Source organism: Planococcus citri, chromosome 1, assembly GCF_950023065.1.
Source record: "Planococcus citri chromosome 1, ihPlaCitr1.1, whole genome shotgun sequence".
NCBI lineage: Eukaryota > Metazoa > Arthropoda > Insecta > Hemiptera > Pseudococcidae > Planococcus > Planococcus citri.
This window is the reverse complement of record NC_088677.1, coordinates 53,395,115-53,412,651: the sequence shown is the minus strand read 5'-3', so window position 1 is coordinate 53,412,651 and position 17,537 is coordinate 53,395,115. Positions and strand designations below refer to the sequence as shown.

General features: G+C 32.5%; 3 protein-coding genes across 5 annotated transcripts in view; 2 read left to right on the top strand and 1 right to left on the bottom strand.

Moving 5' to 3' along the window:
* The window catches only part of LOC135832724 (sodium-dependent serotonin transporter-like), a 24,937-nt gene extending 12,304 nt beyond the window's left edge, over positions 1 to 12,633 (top strand). For both annotated transcript variants that reach the window (XM_065346163.1, XM_065346162.1), the window contains exons 4-13: positions 805 to 1,015; positions 1,114 to 1,252; positions 1,972 to 2,106; positions 2,283 to 2,386; positions 5,985 to 6,109; positions 6,184 to 6,282; positions 6,372 to 6,517; positions 10,562 to 10,762; positions 10,862 to 11,029; positions 11,118 to 12,633. In XM_065346163.1, the coding sequence (XP_065202235.1) occupies positions 805 to 1,015; positions 1,114 to 1,252; positions 1,972 to 2,106; positions 2,283 to 2,386; positions 5,985 to 6,109; positions 6,184 to 6,282; positions 6,372 to 6,517; positions 10,562 to 10,762; positions 10,862 to 11,029; positions 11,118 to 11,279 (1,490 nt within the window). In that variant the 3' untranslated portion in view covers positions 11,280 to 12,633. The remainder of the gene's footprint in view (positions 1 to 804; positions 1,016 to 1,113; positions 1,253 to 1,971; positions 2,107 to 2,282; positions 2,387 to 5,984; positions 6,110 to 6,183; positions 6,283 to 6,371; positions 6,518 to 10,561; positions 10,763 to 10,861; positions 11,030 to 11,117) is intronic.
* Positions 10,861 to 17,537, bottom strand: Ccz1 (vacuolar fusion protein CCZ1). 2 transcript variants are annotated; one of them, XR_010556355.1, is made up of 13 exons: positions 17,245 to 17,537; positions 16,836 to 16,933; positions 16,596 to 16,689; positions 16,306 to 16,515; positions 16,046 to 16,224; positions 15,799 to 15,969; positions 15,567 to 15,739; positions 15,220 to 15,484; positions 15,017 to 15,147; positions 13,904 to 14,934; positions 13,602 to 13,829; positions 12,309 to 12,422; positions 10,861 to 11,023 (listed from the first exon to the last, which is right to left on the bottom strand). XR_010556355.1 is itself a non-coding variant. In XM_065346166.1 (10 exons), exons 1-10 carry the CDS (start codon positions 17,317 to 17,319, stop codon positions 14,879 to 14,881), a joined length of 1,431 nt encoding a protein of 476 aa, XP_065202238.1. In that variant the 5' UTR covers positions 17,320 to 17,535; the 3' UTR covers positions 14,626 to 14,878. The 2 variants fall into 2 exon arrangements, 1 of the variants encoding a protein (XP_065202238.1); XM_065346166.1 differs by lacking the exons at positions 10,861 to 11,023; positions 12,309 to 12,422; positions 13,602 to 13,829 and having other exon boundaries at positions 14,626 to 14,934; positions 15,567 to 15,718; positions 17,245 to 17,535.
* On the top strand, positions 12,676 to 14,412 carry LOC135832733 (E3 ubiquitin-protein ligase MARCHF3-like). The gene is made up of 5 exons (XM_065346172.1): positions 12,676 to 12,954; positions 13,041 to 13,232; positions 13,341 to 13,557; positions 13,641 to 13,836; positions 13,921 to 14,412. Exons 2-5 carry the CDS (start codon positions 13,067 to 13,069, stop codon positions 14,095 to 14,097), a joined length of 756 nt encoding a protein of 251 aa, XP_065202244.1. The 5' UTR covers positions 12,676 to 12,954; positions 13,041 to 13,066; the 3' UTR covers positions 14,098 to 14,412.

The window sequence follows — 17,537 nt, the reverse complement described above, 5'->3', positions numbered from 1 at the left end:
TTTCTCAAAATACAACTTTCACACATACGTATGTATGTCCTTTTTGCTATGACGTCTTCAATTCTTTACATTATGTGAGACTTAAAAACTTGAATTAAGTATCCAATTTTTGAAAACTTGGAATAAAATTTGATCAATTATTTTCTTTAGCATTTTTGTCTGATCTACATAATTTTCGTAAATTACCTACACGATGGCTAAGTTATTTTTTGTAAATGTGGGTGATTGTGATCATCGTTAAATGGAATTAGGTACCTTATCTACTACTTACAATTAGTTAGTTTTTGGTACCTAAATTACGAAATAATTGTTGAAAAATTATCAGTATTCTTCGACAAATTAATTAGGTATTTGGTATCAGTAATTTTCGGTGAATTGTAAATTACTGGTAATTTTTGGTGACTTTTGGTAATTCTCTGATAAATCTACGTAAATTACAAGAAATCTTTGGTGATCGAGTTACTGCAAAATCAACGAATAGCTGAAAATTTTGTAAGGCGTTTGAAAACTGGGAAAAATTTTTGTAGAGTTCCTATATCTACACCTATTAATGACATTTTCATGATCAAGTTTCGAGCAAAAAATAAGTCCATGATTTTTCAGAATTTCCTTAAAGAAGAGACTATCATTAGGTATTTTTTTCAATGGATGAAGGGTGGTGATTGGGGAGGTGATGCCCACTCTCATCTGTTCTGATTTATGTAGGTTATTGCATCTTCCCTTGAGAATGATGAATTGCATATAATTCATATTATCTAGTTGCTAACATTTTATTATTATTATTTTTTCTGTAATTTTATCCAGGAGTGGGATATGCAATATGCCTGTTAGATGTATACATGGGTATGTATTACAACACGGTGATCGGTTGGGCGGTATACTACCTGTTTGCCAGCATGAGATCCGAATTACCATGGACGACGTGTCTGAATAGTTGGAATACGCCATTTTGTTCGCCGGTCACTGCGAATTTTACCGATTTCAATACAACCAGTCCTGCTAAAGAATTTTTCGAGTGAGTGGCGAAAGAAATTGATTAAAATGGATTGCCGATGAGGCAAATTCGTGCAAACTCACGGTTTTAATAAAATACCTATCTGATGTACGTTTCAGGCGAAGTGTTTTAGAAAGGTACAAATCAGACGGTCTTGACAGAATCGGTCCTATAAAATGGTCTATGGCGTTGTGCGTATTCACCGTATTTTTGCTAGTGTACTTTTCTTTATGGAAAGGCGTCAAGAGCGCTGGAAAAGTACGTTGAAACGGTTCAATTTCTAAAGGTGCGAGGCGTGTAAATTTAAATTTACACGTACGAATCGATTCGATGTATCACTCTTCATCAATCAGTTTAATTTTAATTTAATACCGTATCTTGTGATGTTGAGAGAGAGAAGAAAAGTTTGAGTTTAAGGCCAGCGCACCCCCATACAGGTACTTGGTACCTACGCTACGCTGGTCTCTAATAATGTGCGAGCATTTTGCGATGAGTATAATATGTAGTATCCATATATCAGTGAATAAAGGTGCTAATGAGGTATGTTCATTGTATAATGAAATGTTTTAGAAAACAAGAAACTATAAATGTTAGTTATTCGGAGTACGCTATCGTAAAAGATACGATAACGACTGCGGCTCGAATAAACGATCCCATCCCCTCGTTCCAATTTACTGAATTGCATTATTTTTTCCTTTTTTTCACTTTCATCGCATTAAACTTTCGTTTTATCTAGGCGCGCCGCGATTTCGTGTTACGAGTAGCTGAGAAAAGGGTTGGCGATGAGAGTTTTGTTTTCGAGAAAATACCTACTCGTAGCAGGTATCTCGATCTACCTGTCTGAATTTCACCTTGAAATTTTCTTTACCTACGAAAATCATCATCGCGAGATGAATTTTATATGTAAGCCTATAGGTGTACCTGCATTTGGCAAATATTTCATTTAACGTGTTGCGTTGTTTTATTATTTTTTCAAGGCTGTATGGATTACTGCGTTGGCTCCGTATTTTGTTCTGTTTATACTCTTAATTCGAGGTATATCGTTACCAGGGGCAGGCGAAGGCATCAAATATTACTTGACACCAGAATGGCATAAATTGGCTAATTCAAAAGTTAGTATGACTTTGAAATTTTATAAAGCATGTTGAAAAACCCAATTTGGTACCGTAATACTCGTATCGTACTTAGCGATTATGGTACCCACCGAAACCTATCTAATGTGATTCAACTAAAGAATAATCAATTTTGATGATCAAACAAATATCTTTTTTTTTGAAATATTTTACAGGTGTGGATCGATGCTGCATCTCAAATTTTCTTCTCTCTTGGTCCTGGTTTTGGTACTTTACTAGCGCTGTCAAGTTACAATAAATTTAATAACAACTGCTACAGGTATTTATAATAGGCTATTTATCAATTACCTAGGTACCTACGATTTGTATTTTGATTGCGTTTGTGAAATCAATTTCGATTTGGTAACTACGAGTGTGTTTTTACAAAACAATTCTATCGTGGTCATTGCATTAATACGTTTTAAATGACACGTATTTTTTCATACCTATCGTTTTAGTCAATTACATTTACAGCTTTACGAAAATGTAGCATGGGAGTAGGTATTTGCACCTAGCGATGCACCGGTAACTAGGTTTCTCGCTTTTTGTAAATAAATCTATCGTTGATGCCATCTGTTGACATATGTAATTTGTTGCTATGTGATTCTATGTACTTATAACGGATGTTTTTGAAATATAAAACTAGAGGGGTAATGGATATGTGTGATTGTGTACGTACAAAAAAAAAACATATAATAGCTGATGCATACTTACTTTTTTTGTAAAATGGACAATCATTTATTAAAATTCACCATCGAAATCGAAGTATTTTTCTTGGTGTATTTTTTAAGGTGCATCATAATAAAAGAAAAATGTCAGAGGATTTTGACCAAAACAAGCAGAGACCTTTGTTTTTAATTGGAAGTCACCCATGATTTAAAATGACCTATAGGTATAGCACTCAAAAAAATTGACACCACTGTATACTTATGAAAATATTTCGATGGTTTCAGAAATGACATCTCTTGATATTTTAGCATAATGAATGTGTAATGTGATACGGGAGAAGGCTCATTGTGAACCCCAAATTGTGTAGTGGCTAGAGCGAAAAAACAACTTTGTTTTGAAAATGAAAAATCGGTAATTTCTCAAGAACTCAAAAATTGAAACCATTATTGAAGCAAGACAGTTATTGGATATAGGTATCGGGGGAAAAAGTTGGAACAGTTTTGATGAATCAAAAATCAGATTTTCTAACGTACTATAAAATAGAATTTTTCAGTCTAGATTAAGCACCAAGCAAAACATGGGAAAGAAATGAAAATTTTCTGCTTCAAAGTGTGCTAATTTTTTCGGAAGTAGAGGAGGTGGGATATGCAATCGTTTGGGCTTTCCCTGCGCAAAAAAATCAGCAGTATTGCACAGATTTAAACTTCGACTTTCTATATGAGTTAATGTTATAGGTGGGTACCGAAAATTAAGCTCTCAATAAACACCAACATTCAGGAACGGGATTTCACTTTTTTCCAGAATTATTTATACCTAACTCTCTTGAAAAATAATCAGATCAATGTTAGGTAGGTATTCATAAAAATTCACATTATTAGGTGCTAGAAAATTTCAGGTTCTGTAGAATTTTTGAACAAAATTTTCCAATTCGAAAAATAAATGCTAGACACAGGGTAATCGAAAAATTCGGTTCACATTTTCAAAAAAAAAATATACCTATAGGTAACTTGAAAAATTGAAACTCACAAACTGCATATTTAGTGTTGCCTCAAAATGTCCTGGTAAAATTCAAATTCTCTAGGCCAATTGAGAAGGGAGATGGGAGGTCGTAAACGATGACAGAATCTAGGTACTTTTTGTTTGATAGAATAGAGGTGCATTAGACAGAACGATTAAAAAATTCAAAGTTCTCATGAAAAGCACATCTAGAGTTTTCTCAAAATATACAGTAATGACACAAAAGTAGTGCCCGGTGGTTTTTATTTCTAAGGGGAAAGGGCTAGAAAGATTAATGAAGCGGCGCGGCGTTGAGTAGAGAAAAATAAGGGCTTTCAAAAGCGACCTTGAAAATTTCCGACCCATGCACAGGGTGTCCACAAATTGAAAAACCGGTTGGTCAAAAAATTTATACTGGTTTTCATCGGCGCAATGCATTCTACACACCAAGGCAACAAAAACGTGGTATGAATTTTTTGAAACCGGTTCATCAATTTGCAACCAGTTAACAAAAAATACTCAAAAATTGTAGATAGAGAAAAAAGCTGGAAACAAACGTTGTAGAGCGTGAAAAAACACACAATTCTGTCTAATCACATTTTGAAACCGGTTCATTGGTTCGCATTCAGCAACCAGTTTTTGACAATCACCTAAAAAAGGGAGATAGAGAAAAAAACTCGAAACAAAAGTTGTTGAGCGTGAAAAATTGAACCATTTTTGCTGATAAGATTTTGAAAATGGCTAATCAACTTGCAACCAGGTAGCTTTTGATGGCTTGCTGCGATTCAATGAACCAGTTTCAAAATTTGATCAGCAAAAGCTTCAAGCTTTTTTCTATATCTTCAATTTTTAGGTGATTGTTGAAAACTGGTTGCTAAATGCAAACCAATGAACTGGTTTCAAAATGTGATTGAACACAATTGTGTAATTTTTCATGCCCCACAATTTTTGTTTCAAGTTTTTTTCTCGATCTCGAATTTTTAGGTAATTTTTGATAACTGGTTGCAAATTATGAACTGGTTTCAAAATCCGATCAGCGAAAGTGGTTTAATTTTACACGCTCTATAACTTTGTTTCAAACTTTTTTCATTTTTCTCCATCTCCTTTTTTTAGGTGATTGTCAAAAACTGGTCGCTGAATGCGAACCAATGAACCGGTTTCAAAATGTGATTAGACAGAATTATGTGATTTTTCACGCTCTACAACTTTTGTTTCAAGCTTTTTTCTCTATCTACAATTTTTGAGTATTTTTTGTTAACTGGTTGCAAATTAATGAACCGGTTTCAAAAGATTCATATCACGTTTTTGTCGCCTTGGTGTGTAGAATACATTGCGCCAAAAAAAATCGGTATGCATTTTTTGACCAAACCGGTTTTTCAATTTGTGGACACCCTGTGCATGGGCCGGAAATTTTCAAGGTCGCTTTTGAAAGCCCTTATTTTTCTTTACTCAACGCCGCTTCATTCATCTCTCTAGCTTTTTCCTCTTAGAAATAAATGCTACCGGTCTCATAGGCCAATTTTGAATTGCGAGCTGTCTAACATAACGTTTTTCAGTTTCCCTTCAAATTGCTTTAGAATACGTGATTTTCGGATTGAATATTTCATTACCTACTTTGAAGGTCTTATTCTTAATTGCATTAAAATAATTTCTTTCGACATTACAAGAGAAAAAGGAAATTTTTGAAAGCCGAGTAGATATCAATTTTTCAAGAGCAACTTCCTATCGGACAAATTCCAAATATTTTCCAAAAATTCCACATTAGCCATCTTATAGGACTAACGAATGCAAATTTTCATAAAAATTCGAAAAGAAATTTTGCCTCCGCTCTCTCATTGCGATCAAATATTTATATTTATTCCACTCGACAGCAGATAATCGTCTGAAAATAATAATTAGGTAGGTATTTTTAAAAGCTTTTTTATTTACATATCTGTTGTTTTTCAGCGACGTTGATTTTATCCCCAAAAACTTGAAAATTTGTTCAAAAAAACATCTCAAACATTGTCTAAAAAAAAAACTTTCGTAAAAAAATACAAAAACAAAAAAAAGATACCGAAAAGAAATTGATTTTAATAATTTAAAAACGTGCCGAAACGACGCGACGACGTTCCGTTTCATCATTCCTTTGCATGACCATAATATTGAAAAGTTTCGAATTAGGCCTACTCGTCGATAATAATATTAAATTTATTGGTTTATTTTTCTCACAGAGACGCTATAATAACCAGCAGTATAAACTGTTTGACGAGTTTTCTAGCTGGTTTCGTTATATTTTCCGTGCTCGGATACATGGCTCATGTGCAGAAAAAAAGTGTTGCCGATGTAGGACTAGAAGGTGATTTAATTCATGTGTAATTACAGATAATTCAGATTCAAAGCTTATTAGTTTATTTTTTTTCTGTTCGAAAGGTCCCGGATTGGTTTTCATAGTGTATCCGGAGGCGATAGCGATGATGACTGGATCGGTGTTTTGGGCGATAATATTTTTTTTGATGTTGATTACATTAGGTAAGAGAACAACGAAGAAAATTATTAATTATCGCAGGGTTGCCAATTCGAGAATAAAATGGGTAATTAACGTTGCGAATTTTCAACAGGTTTAGATAGCACATTTGGTGGCTTAGAAGCAATGGTAACGGCGCTTTGCGACGAATATCCGAGGCTTTTGAGAAGACACCGAGAGATTTTCGTAGCTGTTCTACTGCTCGGCGTTTACATATGTGCTTTACCTACGACCACATACGTAAGTACAACTACGAGATCACCTACCTATGGTGTATGTATAGCTGATTGAGAGAACAAATTTCAAAAATTTTCATCTCCAGTACGTATCAGAGTAGGTACGAGTAATGTTGAAACAAAAAGATAAAACGATTCTCGTGTTAGATTTTCTACAAGAATAAACAACTTAGCGTATGTCGCGGGTATGTAAGCTTGTCAGTCACATTTCGTCCTATCTTGGATAAAATTAAATTAAATCAAATCAATCGTATTCAATGACCCGGTTACTCGGCTAACAAAACAGCTTTTTTCACTTAACTCGAGTAAAAATTTACAAAATAAGTATCTACAGTTGGCGTATCCTTCAACCTGCTCGTAATGTCTACACTTTTACTTTCGTATTCGTCGAGAGTGAATATTTTCTCAAAATTTTGAATCAAATAAGTGTACGAGTAGATAGGTAAAACTCAAAATTTTCAATAATGTAATAGGTATCACTCAAATGGGCTCCCTATATGAAAATAACAATAAAATCAGTGGGGTACCGATTTCATTACTCTTGTAAAAATGTATATCTGCCTATCAATTCAAATTTAAATATGTAGGTAGATGAAAAAAACTAGGCGTTATAATTTTCATCTATGCCATTTCAAGCCAATAGAAATATATTGTAGATCGAAAAATAAACCAAAATGACAAGGTACGAGTAGGTAAGACGCGAAGACGAGGAAATTAAATAGCTTGCGCGCTCCGATGATTTTTCTAGTTAAAAGCTTTCAACTTTCCTACTTTTTCTTTTTCAAAGTGTATAAACGATTCGTTGAATTAAAAGTGGCATCCATAAAACATGAGAACCTTTGCTAGAATAAACCTTTTTTTCAAATATTTATTTATCGCCCCGGCTGGCTGCACGTATAATAATTTTAAAATTCCTGTTTTTCAGAATACAAATACCTGCTACGTTTCTTTTTCTTACATCAGTGAAATGAATTCTTTCATCTATACCTATTTGAATGTTCTTATTAAAAGACTTTTAATGAAACTAACCCTATTTGTATCTAATTTTACAAGTAGTAGTAAAGATTTTCATCTTGCGGACATCTTTCCTTATCCTTCCTCTATTTAATCAAAGTGTAAAAATCACATTACACATCAGGGAGGGTGAGGGACTTTAATCCAAATAGGGTGGGGTTGAATTCTTAGCTAGGTTATTATAGCCTGAGATGGCGTTTTGTTTGATATTATTTATTAATTATTAAATAGGTCTGCGTATCCAATCCTGCAGTTACGTATAAGAGAAAAGATGAATGAGAAAATTGGCTCCTGGCGCAGAACTTTCTTCATGTTGCGGCGTAGCCTGCGGTTCCAAATGTTTTGGTTTTTTCCTCGAGTGTGAGTGAGGCAGAGGAGAGGAAGAAAGATTGAACGATGCAATGTTTTATTACAACTTGTTGAACAGGGGGATAATGTATTTTCAATTCTACCTGAACTAAAAGATCTAGATTTCGTCAGAAAAATATATGGACGACCAATGTTGAAAATATGTTAATAGATTTGCATAATCAGTTTGCCGTAAATACAGTGAGAATCGCAAGGAGATCTATTGCAAAAGATTAACTTGAATCAGAAATGAAGTCTGGTGTTTTGAATTTTTTTTACGAAGTTCTATCGAATAGTCTAATAAAATGACCACAGTTTCCTTTCTAACCATTCGAGAAGGGGTACCTAACTACCTACATATTTGTGACTGGTAAAAATTGACGAAATATAAGAGAACTTATTATACCTCAAAACTTCTTAAACTAGGAGAAAATCTGTTTAGGAGTCTTTTAAAAGAAGAAAAGGAAGCTTTGAAATCACTGATTGAAGTTTGAAAACCCAAAGCTGAACATGAGAGATAAAAACTCGATTTTTCATTATCAGACTAAATTACAAAAGTTGAAAGTTATCGTTTAAAAAAGTTGAAAAAAATTACAGAAAAGACTCTTCTTTTACTCTTTTTTCAACACACAAACTTTAAAGATTGAATTTTTACACCACTGTAAGGCACAAGGGTCTTCAGTTTGTATCAATTAATTCAAAACAAATTCCATAAGTAAATGTCATATCGATTCTTAGGTACTAATTTAAAAGCACCAAGTTCAAATAGGTATTTACATATTTTTCCAATTGGACCTCAATGAATCCTCGCTTCTGCCCTTTAGAGAACTGAGAAAGAATCAAAAAATCAGAAATTACGTTCAACGTCTCGTTTTTTAACTATTCGGAGACACTGAATATTTGAGTATGGTATCCATTCATTTTTGGATTATATTCCTTGATGCCTTTCTAGAATTCTTCCAGGTTCCCTTCTCAATTTTAAAAATGAGTACAGAAAAATCCTGGAAATGTAGCGTGACATGTGAAAAATTAGTTACCTACAGGGTAGGTACCTAATCCGACTGATCCGAGGCCACTAGATAATCTGAATAATTGAGTGGTCTTCAAAATCAACGATCTCAAATTGCTGATTTTTTAAAATTCAAAATAAAAACAAATTAGAAATAGAGTCGATTTTTAAGAATGAAAAATCTGAAATTGAGAAAAAAAAATCAATTTTAATTATTAGTTAAAAACTTTCTACGCAGGAGCTTATTTTTAGAATCATGAAAATGGTGGAAAATATTGGGTTTAAGTGAACAGATCGAAAGTTTTTCTCAAAAAACTACACCAATTAATAGGGTTTTTGTGGGTGGTGAGGAAGGGGGACACAAACAAATAAAACATCTGTATCATTTCAAGTCACTCCTATCATTTCCCTCCCTTTCCTTTTACTCCCAAGGAAAAGTTTGTATGTAATTTTGACCAAGCTTCAAGTGCAGAAGTACCTGTTCAATTTGTAAGCTATTCGTGTGCCTTTTTAAAATCACAATTTGAGCATTATAATTAAGTGTAATTTAAAAAAATAGCTTACAGACTGAAAAAAATTGTGTATTTTATGTGATAGGTACCTTTACTATTTCCAATTTTGTAATATTTTGACAACATCGAAGGGAAGAAGAGGGGATCAATGTGGAGGGATTTTAAAAAGTCAATATTTGAACTCAGCATTTTCAAATTTGCAATCAAGAGATAGATATGCTACCACATTTTCAATTTTTTTGAAATTAAATCATTGAAGACTTTTGTGTTCTCTTTAGAGATACAATTATCTATCACTTTGAAAACCAGTTCTTTTTTTTTAAAAAGTGAAATAGGTCTTCGCTGAATTTTTTTTGAATTTTTAAATGATTTATCATAATAAGTTAAGATTGCAATGTGAAAGTTTATAGTAGGTATAGGTAGTAGGTACCTATTAAATTTTTCAAATTTTAATTACATATTAATATGTAATTGAATCTACATATTCGCTTTAAAATACCGTGAACAGATTTGCTTCAGATCCAACTAGTCTTGAGATATGAGCCTTCGAAGACCGGCAACTTTTGTTTAGAAACCGCAATTCGCAAAATATGTGAATATTACTGTGCTTCTACCCTCCCATCAGCAGAACGAACGTTTGGAACGAAAATGACGGAATCAGTAGAGAATAAACTTGCGTATTTACGGCGAACTGGTTATGCAATTTTATTAACATGTTTGAAATACTACGGATACCTATGCTTGTAGATTTGAAGGCATAAAAACACCGGTTTGTTCATTTTTGGTTGATTACGATTTTCATTCAAAATTATCAGTTTTTATGTTGGTTTGGAATTTCATTTCAAAACGGGAATTTTCATTGAAAAAGGTCACCCTTTCCAATTTTGGGGCAAGATTTTTGAAAAAAAGGGGAAAATATGCGATACATTGACTAACATGTTAACAAAGGTGCTGAACAATAATATGGCCTTATTTTTTAAATTCGACCTATACCACCACCCTTGGTGCCCCCTCCATTTTGTGTCAATGCTTATTAACTGCCGAGGAAGGATTTTTTTAAAATTTACTATTTATTTACGAAGAGGTATTAAATAAGTAAATCTTCAATTCACATAAGAGTAAACATTTAAACATTTTAATAAAACTTTTTTTTTTTGAATTCCAGGGAGGCTATTATTTGGTGAATCTCTTGAATATTTTCGGACCCGGTTTATCGATATTATTCGTAGTATTTGTAGAATCTGCTGGTGTTTGTTGGCTGTACGGCGTCGAAAAATTTTCTCGCGATGTCGAATGCATGCTTGGACACAGACCAGGATTATTTTGGAGAATTTGTTGGACCTATATAAGTCCGACATTTTTATTGGTAAATGTGTCGTTCTTTCGTAAATTATTATCACCAAGCGTTAGCTGAATTTTTGAAAAAATGTCGAACTGATTGAATCTGTAACGCGTTTGTCTACAGGTGATCTTTGTGTTCTCTTTACTCGGCTATGAAGAAATGATCGCTGGTGAATACACGTATCCAGAGTGGAGCATAAATGTAGGTTGGGTTCTAACAGCCTCTTCGATACTTTGTATTCCAGCGTATATGATTTATTTATTCTGTATCACACCAGGACCATACCTACAAGTAAGAAATTTGGATTACCTATCTAATTATGTGGGTATTTAAAAATACATCAGGAATTTTAATTACTCGAACGAATATTTTTTTACAGCGTTTTGGCGTCATGTTAAAACCATCCGAAGATTACAGTATAACCGCAACCACCAATATTATAACTACTACAACTACCACAACAACGATGATTAGTTCCAAAAACCCAGAAAGCTTAAAAGCACGAGCAGCTACAATAAACTACGGAGCGACATGCGTTTGACGACAGCAACAATTGGAATGGCTTGTGTAAAACATGGCTATTTCGAAATTAAAATCTTCGATCTCTGTGTTGTATACTTTATACTTACTTACATTAACTTATTAACAATGAATAATTTTCGTGTTCATGTGTAACTATGACTTTTATGGTCAAAAAAATCGCTACTCTTGTGCGTTTTACATGACTGAATATTCAAATAGTCTGCCAAAAAAGTTTATCATTTATTTTTGCTATAGATTTTGGTAGTTAGATGTTAGCTTTAAAATACATAATATTGTTAAATAATTTGTGAGTTACCTTCAAAAATATTTCTATAAGTACTTATGTAGCATGTAAGCGTTTACCAATATTACCTACCAAATAATTTGGGGATTTTTTTTTACATAATGTAAGCATGTGTAAGCATGTTTCTAAAAACAAGTGGGTAAATAGGTGGGGGGGGCATTGCTTTGTATTTATTTTTTGTTTTGATTGCCAATTTTAATATTGTGAAATAAGTAGATACTTACTTAAGAATGCTTCCTATATGGTAGCTTTTAAAATAGGTACGTATAACGAGTTTTCAATTAATACAAGATGAAGGAAGTAATTTTTATTAAAAATCCATTCTGGCCATTTACCCACATTGGACAACTCTTTTATTTTTTTTCGGTTGTAATTGTAAAAGATAAATAAATATCTAAGCATTTTTTTTAGTGTTTTTGAAGGGAAAATTTTTCCGTAAAAATATTTGTAGTTTTTAAAAACATAAACTTGGCTTACAATTTATCTAGTCATCTGGTTTATTTGTTTTTTTGTCGTGTAATTTCTTGGACAAATTTACTTACCTAATTTAAAAAATAATTTTTATATTAAGTTACACTAAATTAAACTATTTACCTGTTATGACAGACAATAATAAAAATAAGCGTATTCTTAAATTGTTTTGTGAAAATATGTACTTATTGACTAATGTAAGCAATCGTTTTGCAATATTCATTTTATGTTTAGGCTTTTTACTTATTTTTCAAGCTTATTATAGGTACTTACCTATTAGATATAATTTATTTTTGATTATGCCAAGTTTTTAAAAACTTAATTAGATTGGCAGGTACTTTAGTACATCGGTACCTAGAACTTGCTGAAACACATCGAACCGATTACCTACAAAATAAAAATAAAAATCAGTTTTCAATCTTGTACTCACATATCATTGACGAGAGAATGATGCCATATCATATTTGTACGTGTGCAGAATAATATTATAAATAAGCATTGACCTACCTAGGTAATCAATTTTCAATCGTATAATTTAATTTTTAAAATCTGAACTTTTAAAAAATTAAGATCAATAAAGTGGAACATAATATTATTTTATAGTGATATTTTATTTCAAATTGAACTTGCTGAATTTGAATGAATAACAAACAAGTGCCTTGAAATGAGCTCAAAATGAAACAAAATGGGATACACCTACTTCATTCTATCACTCATCATGACGTCATAAGCTGGAATTGATTCAAATTGAAATATTTGGTTGCATCTAATTTTACTTCAAGAATTGACCAATTTGTTGCTGATAATTTTGAAAAATTTCCACTAATGTGAGAAATTTAGAGAAAATTTTTGATAAAAATAAGTCATTTTAATTTACATATATTTCGAATTCAATGAAGTAGGAAATTTCTACGATCAAGTGGGTGATAAAATTCTTCATCTAGTTTTTAAAACAACGTTATCAATAAGTATGTAAATTTCCACTAATTGTGCATTTTAAATTAGATGAAATAAATTTTTGGTTGAACAAAATGCTAACGGGTGTCATAAGAAAAATTAACAACGGTGTTGTCGGTAGAGGAAGTACCACTCACGATGGGGAACGAAATTTATTAAAATTCAGATGCCAAAATCGATCACAACAGAAAGTGGTAACCTCGAAAAAGAATAATCCTCATAGTAGAAATTCTTCTAAAGGTAAGCGATCAAAATATTCATTATATTAGGTACTTATGTAAAAAATGATGAGTAGGTAGTCTTGAATTTCGGGTTTTCATCCTCTTATTAATAATTTGCCCATGATAGGACCTTCCGTAACCGATTTAAAATTAGAAGAAGAAAAAATATGTCGAATATGTCGTTTAAATGAGATAAAAACCAAAGAAAATTTGATATCTCCGTGTGCGTGTAAGGGTACTTTGGCACACATACATCGATCATGTCTAGAAAAATGGCTGAAACGATCAGGAACCACGTATTGTGAATTGTGCCGTTTCAATTATACTGTCAAAGTCATAGAAAGGTAAATTTAAAATTAAAAAATGTTCTCGAAATCACAGTATGTACCTATATCAATCTTGAATAATATTTGTTTCCCCCTAATAGGTACTCCAAAGTTGATTCAATTCGTAGATGGCTCACTGACGATGATAATTTCGACGATGCGCAAGATCTAGTAGTAGATATGGTCCTGGCAGTCACTTTCCTACCGATCGTGTTCATTTGTGGTTATGGTTTTCTGGCGGTTTGTTCAGAAACACCTCGTATTACCTCGTACAGTCTATCGAAGAATACCTTTGAAGTAAATGGATAGCGTATAAAAAATCAATCGAATCAAAATAGTCTTCATTACACTCATTTTAACATACCTATTGCACTTTGGCAGATAAAGCAAAAATTATGGGTAGTTTTCATGCTCGGTTGCGCTACTGTATCGATTTTGGCCAGTTACACGTGCTGGATTGCTTTGCGATCGGCTCATTATCACAGAAAATGGAGTAGCTGGGTTCGAAGACATGGAAAACTGATTTTAATTCTCGATAAAAACGAAACCGCTTTGTAGCTCGATTTTACCACAGACTGTTTTTTTTTCTCAAGCTTTTTAATTCCAACACCATTTTAATTATTTTATTTCGACTCTTTATCGGGAAAATCGTAGATGAAATTCATTTTGTTGTTTAGTAGATTATTAACAATTTGAAAACCATTTTAAAGCATTACAAGATCAACGTAAAATTCATTTTATAGTAGTTCTATCGAAAAACATAAAACTTGCATACGTACTGCAAACAAGTACCTATGTCAATTCAATTCCTATACATTTGCATACCACGATGTTATGATCTTGAATTACCTAATAAAAAGTTATCAGTAATTACATATTTGTGAACTTGTCGAACGACTCGAAGTATCATTCTTCATGGATTTGTTCTAACCAAACAAATTAAGATTTCTATGTATGTAATTTTTAATCATATCATAAAACAAAGGTTATTGTATTAGCGCGTAACTTCACTTATACAGCTGGTTACATCGAATGTAAAAAAAAATATATCCGTGAAACGAATAACTATTAAAATGAAACACGAAATAAATAAAAAAGTAAATTTAAAAATTGAATATCACAGTTTATGGTTTGAAAAGAAAAAGAAATTTTAAATACCTAAATAAAATATCAGCGATTATATCAAATTATGAACCGTATTGTTACTTTGCGTAATGACTTGGACTATTTTATAAAAACGTGGTTTAATTCGAGAATCGAATTCAATCAAAATAAGTGAATAATAAAAAAAAATAATTTTGAAATATGTAGAACAAAATAAACGAATAATCCAAATTGGTTATATGTGGAAAAAAATACTCTTCAATTGTTTTTCACAAATTTTCTTCATTTCATCTGTAAGAAAAATTTCATACACATGCGTGAATATAATATCGAAAATAATATTGAATTCCACGATCGGATAGGATAAATTTACCATTTATTTCAATCAACGTTGTGTTTTTCTGTTGTGTCACAACGTAAAATTCTCGTTCATTGCAGAACTGACCAACAACCCAATGATCATCGTACGTTTTCAAGATTGTTTCACCGATAGCACTATCACTTCTGAAAGTTTAATTCATTTTTAATTTAATAAATATTTTGGATAAATTCAAGTTCAGAATAATCGGCCATTACCTTTTTTTATCAAAACAAACATCATTCAGCACAGATAATATTTCCGGTGTTACGAAAGATTTATTATTACGTATCGTATTCTTCTGGGCTAGATTCAATTTGTTGAAGTAAATGTAACTGAAAGAATTGCCACTATTTGAGACATTTTTGGCAGTTGAACGTTTCTTATCCACTTGCAAACATAATTCCGAAGAGAATGCTATCATTTTCAATTTGAAAAAATTTTCTAAATGTTTTAATAAATCCATTGATAATTCAGTGGTTTCTGTAACAGAAAAAAATGTCACATTTTTCAGAAACTCCGATATCGTGATGGAAAAAGAACGCATCGAAGAATTAATTCTCACCAGGAATGAAGATACAAATGAACGAAGACAGGACATTATAGACGACTAATTGATACACGATATTTTTATCACCACATTTAATGAAAAGTTTAGGAACTTTACCCATGGTGACATTACTGCTATTTGAATAGAATGGCGGACACGTTATGAATCTGCAACCAAACAAGAAATGCCTTCAAATTAAACTTATCGTAGCAGATATTCTTCGGTTACGTCGAAATAATTTTCTTACCGTCCCAAACTAGAATCACTGATAATGGTAATCTCCGGAGAAACGGTGGTATCATGAGTAAAAGAACCTTCCGAGGCATCATTCGTGTTACTATTATTTATAAAAGAGGATAATAAGTTTGTAGTGAGATATCGATAAATAGTTCGTAAGCTCTCGCCTTCAATATTGCTCCTGAAGAAAAAAATTCAATAAATAAATAGACAGTAAAATCAGCGCACAGTATTCGACAAAAAAGTAATTCACTCACCAGACTAAATGTTGTCTAACTAGAAACATAGCGTAATGTATTTCATCACCGAAAGTACTTTGGAATAGATTCATGAAACTTTGAGCATGTAAATAAGTTTTTTTATCAAGCGGTAAAAACTGCATGCCTTCGAATACATCAATAATATCGCAGTTGGCAATTTTCAATACTGGCAAATACTGCAAAAATTGATTAATCGTGTTTAATTTGTGTCAGAGAAAACATAACTAGCGCAATTAAATTGAACAAAATATACCAACCCGAGTGAAAAACTGTTGCAGCTTGGTCTTAAGTATCTGTACTCCATTTTGATCGCTATTCAAAAACGATGAAAATGGGCCAACGAATAGTTTATACATCTCATAGGCTTGTTTTACTAAAGAATGATACACATCGTCGTGAATATTTTCACTGCGGTATGAACTATCTTTCAATCCATTTTTTGATGAAATGCAAGGAACGTTGATCGTCTAAAAATCAAAAATCAAATCATCGATAAGCTGCGTGAGAAGTCGATTATAAGAAAATCAACCGCGTTTAGATAAATTACCATAACGATCCAACAGTCGCCTTCCGGATGGTAGAAATACCTCCTCGTTTTTAGCATGTGAACAGATTTGCATTCTTCTTTGGAAATGAAATTTCTGAAAAAAATCGCGTAGAATTAATGTTTCACTTTTCATATTCAAGGCATGATTTTGAACATTAATTTCTAGGTTCGTTCGTGTTCCTACTCAAACCATCAATTGATAAGTAATCGAACTTCTAGTGGAAAGTAATTAACACTTACTCAGTGAATTTAATAATAGCTTCGCTCAAGCCGACATTTTTCACTTGTGTGGTAACATCTGTTTTCGCCGGATAGTAAAATAAGATCTTTTTATCCTCCTGTGAAAATGAAACAAATACATACATCTGTATCAGTTATGTTCAACACACAATTTGTTCATCATATGTTACAGAGGAGATGTTGGAATTTTCAATTATTTTTACACCTCATCCTCAATAAAGTACTGCTAGGTAGGTGTAGGATCAAAACAAAGGCAAAACTCCGAAAAATACACCATTGTGCCTCATTCGTCGTGTATTTCTATTGAAAAGAACACAGAAGATCTCAAGTGTTGAAAACAAACCCAAATACCCAAGTAAGTAAGCTTATATAGAAGAGCGAAATTCCGGACTGCTCATTACGTACGTACCTCTCCTTCTTTGCATCCTAATAAAGGGTTAAAGATGTAAAAACTGTTGAGCGTTATCTTGAGTTCTTCCTCCATTTTACTCGAATTTTCATCTTGTGAATAAATAGCATGCGAGAAAAATTGATGTAAAGCCAGATTGCTTTACGAAGATGGATTCAACTAACCTGTCTTTCACAACAAACTTGAAATTACTAAAATTTTAAACGTTCACTCAGTTTCGAGCAATCCAAGGATTGCAAAATGAAACTGAAACTTACGATGAATCAATTTTTTTTTATCAAAATCGAGTGATA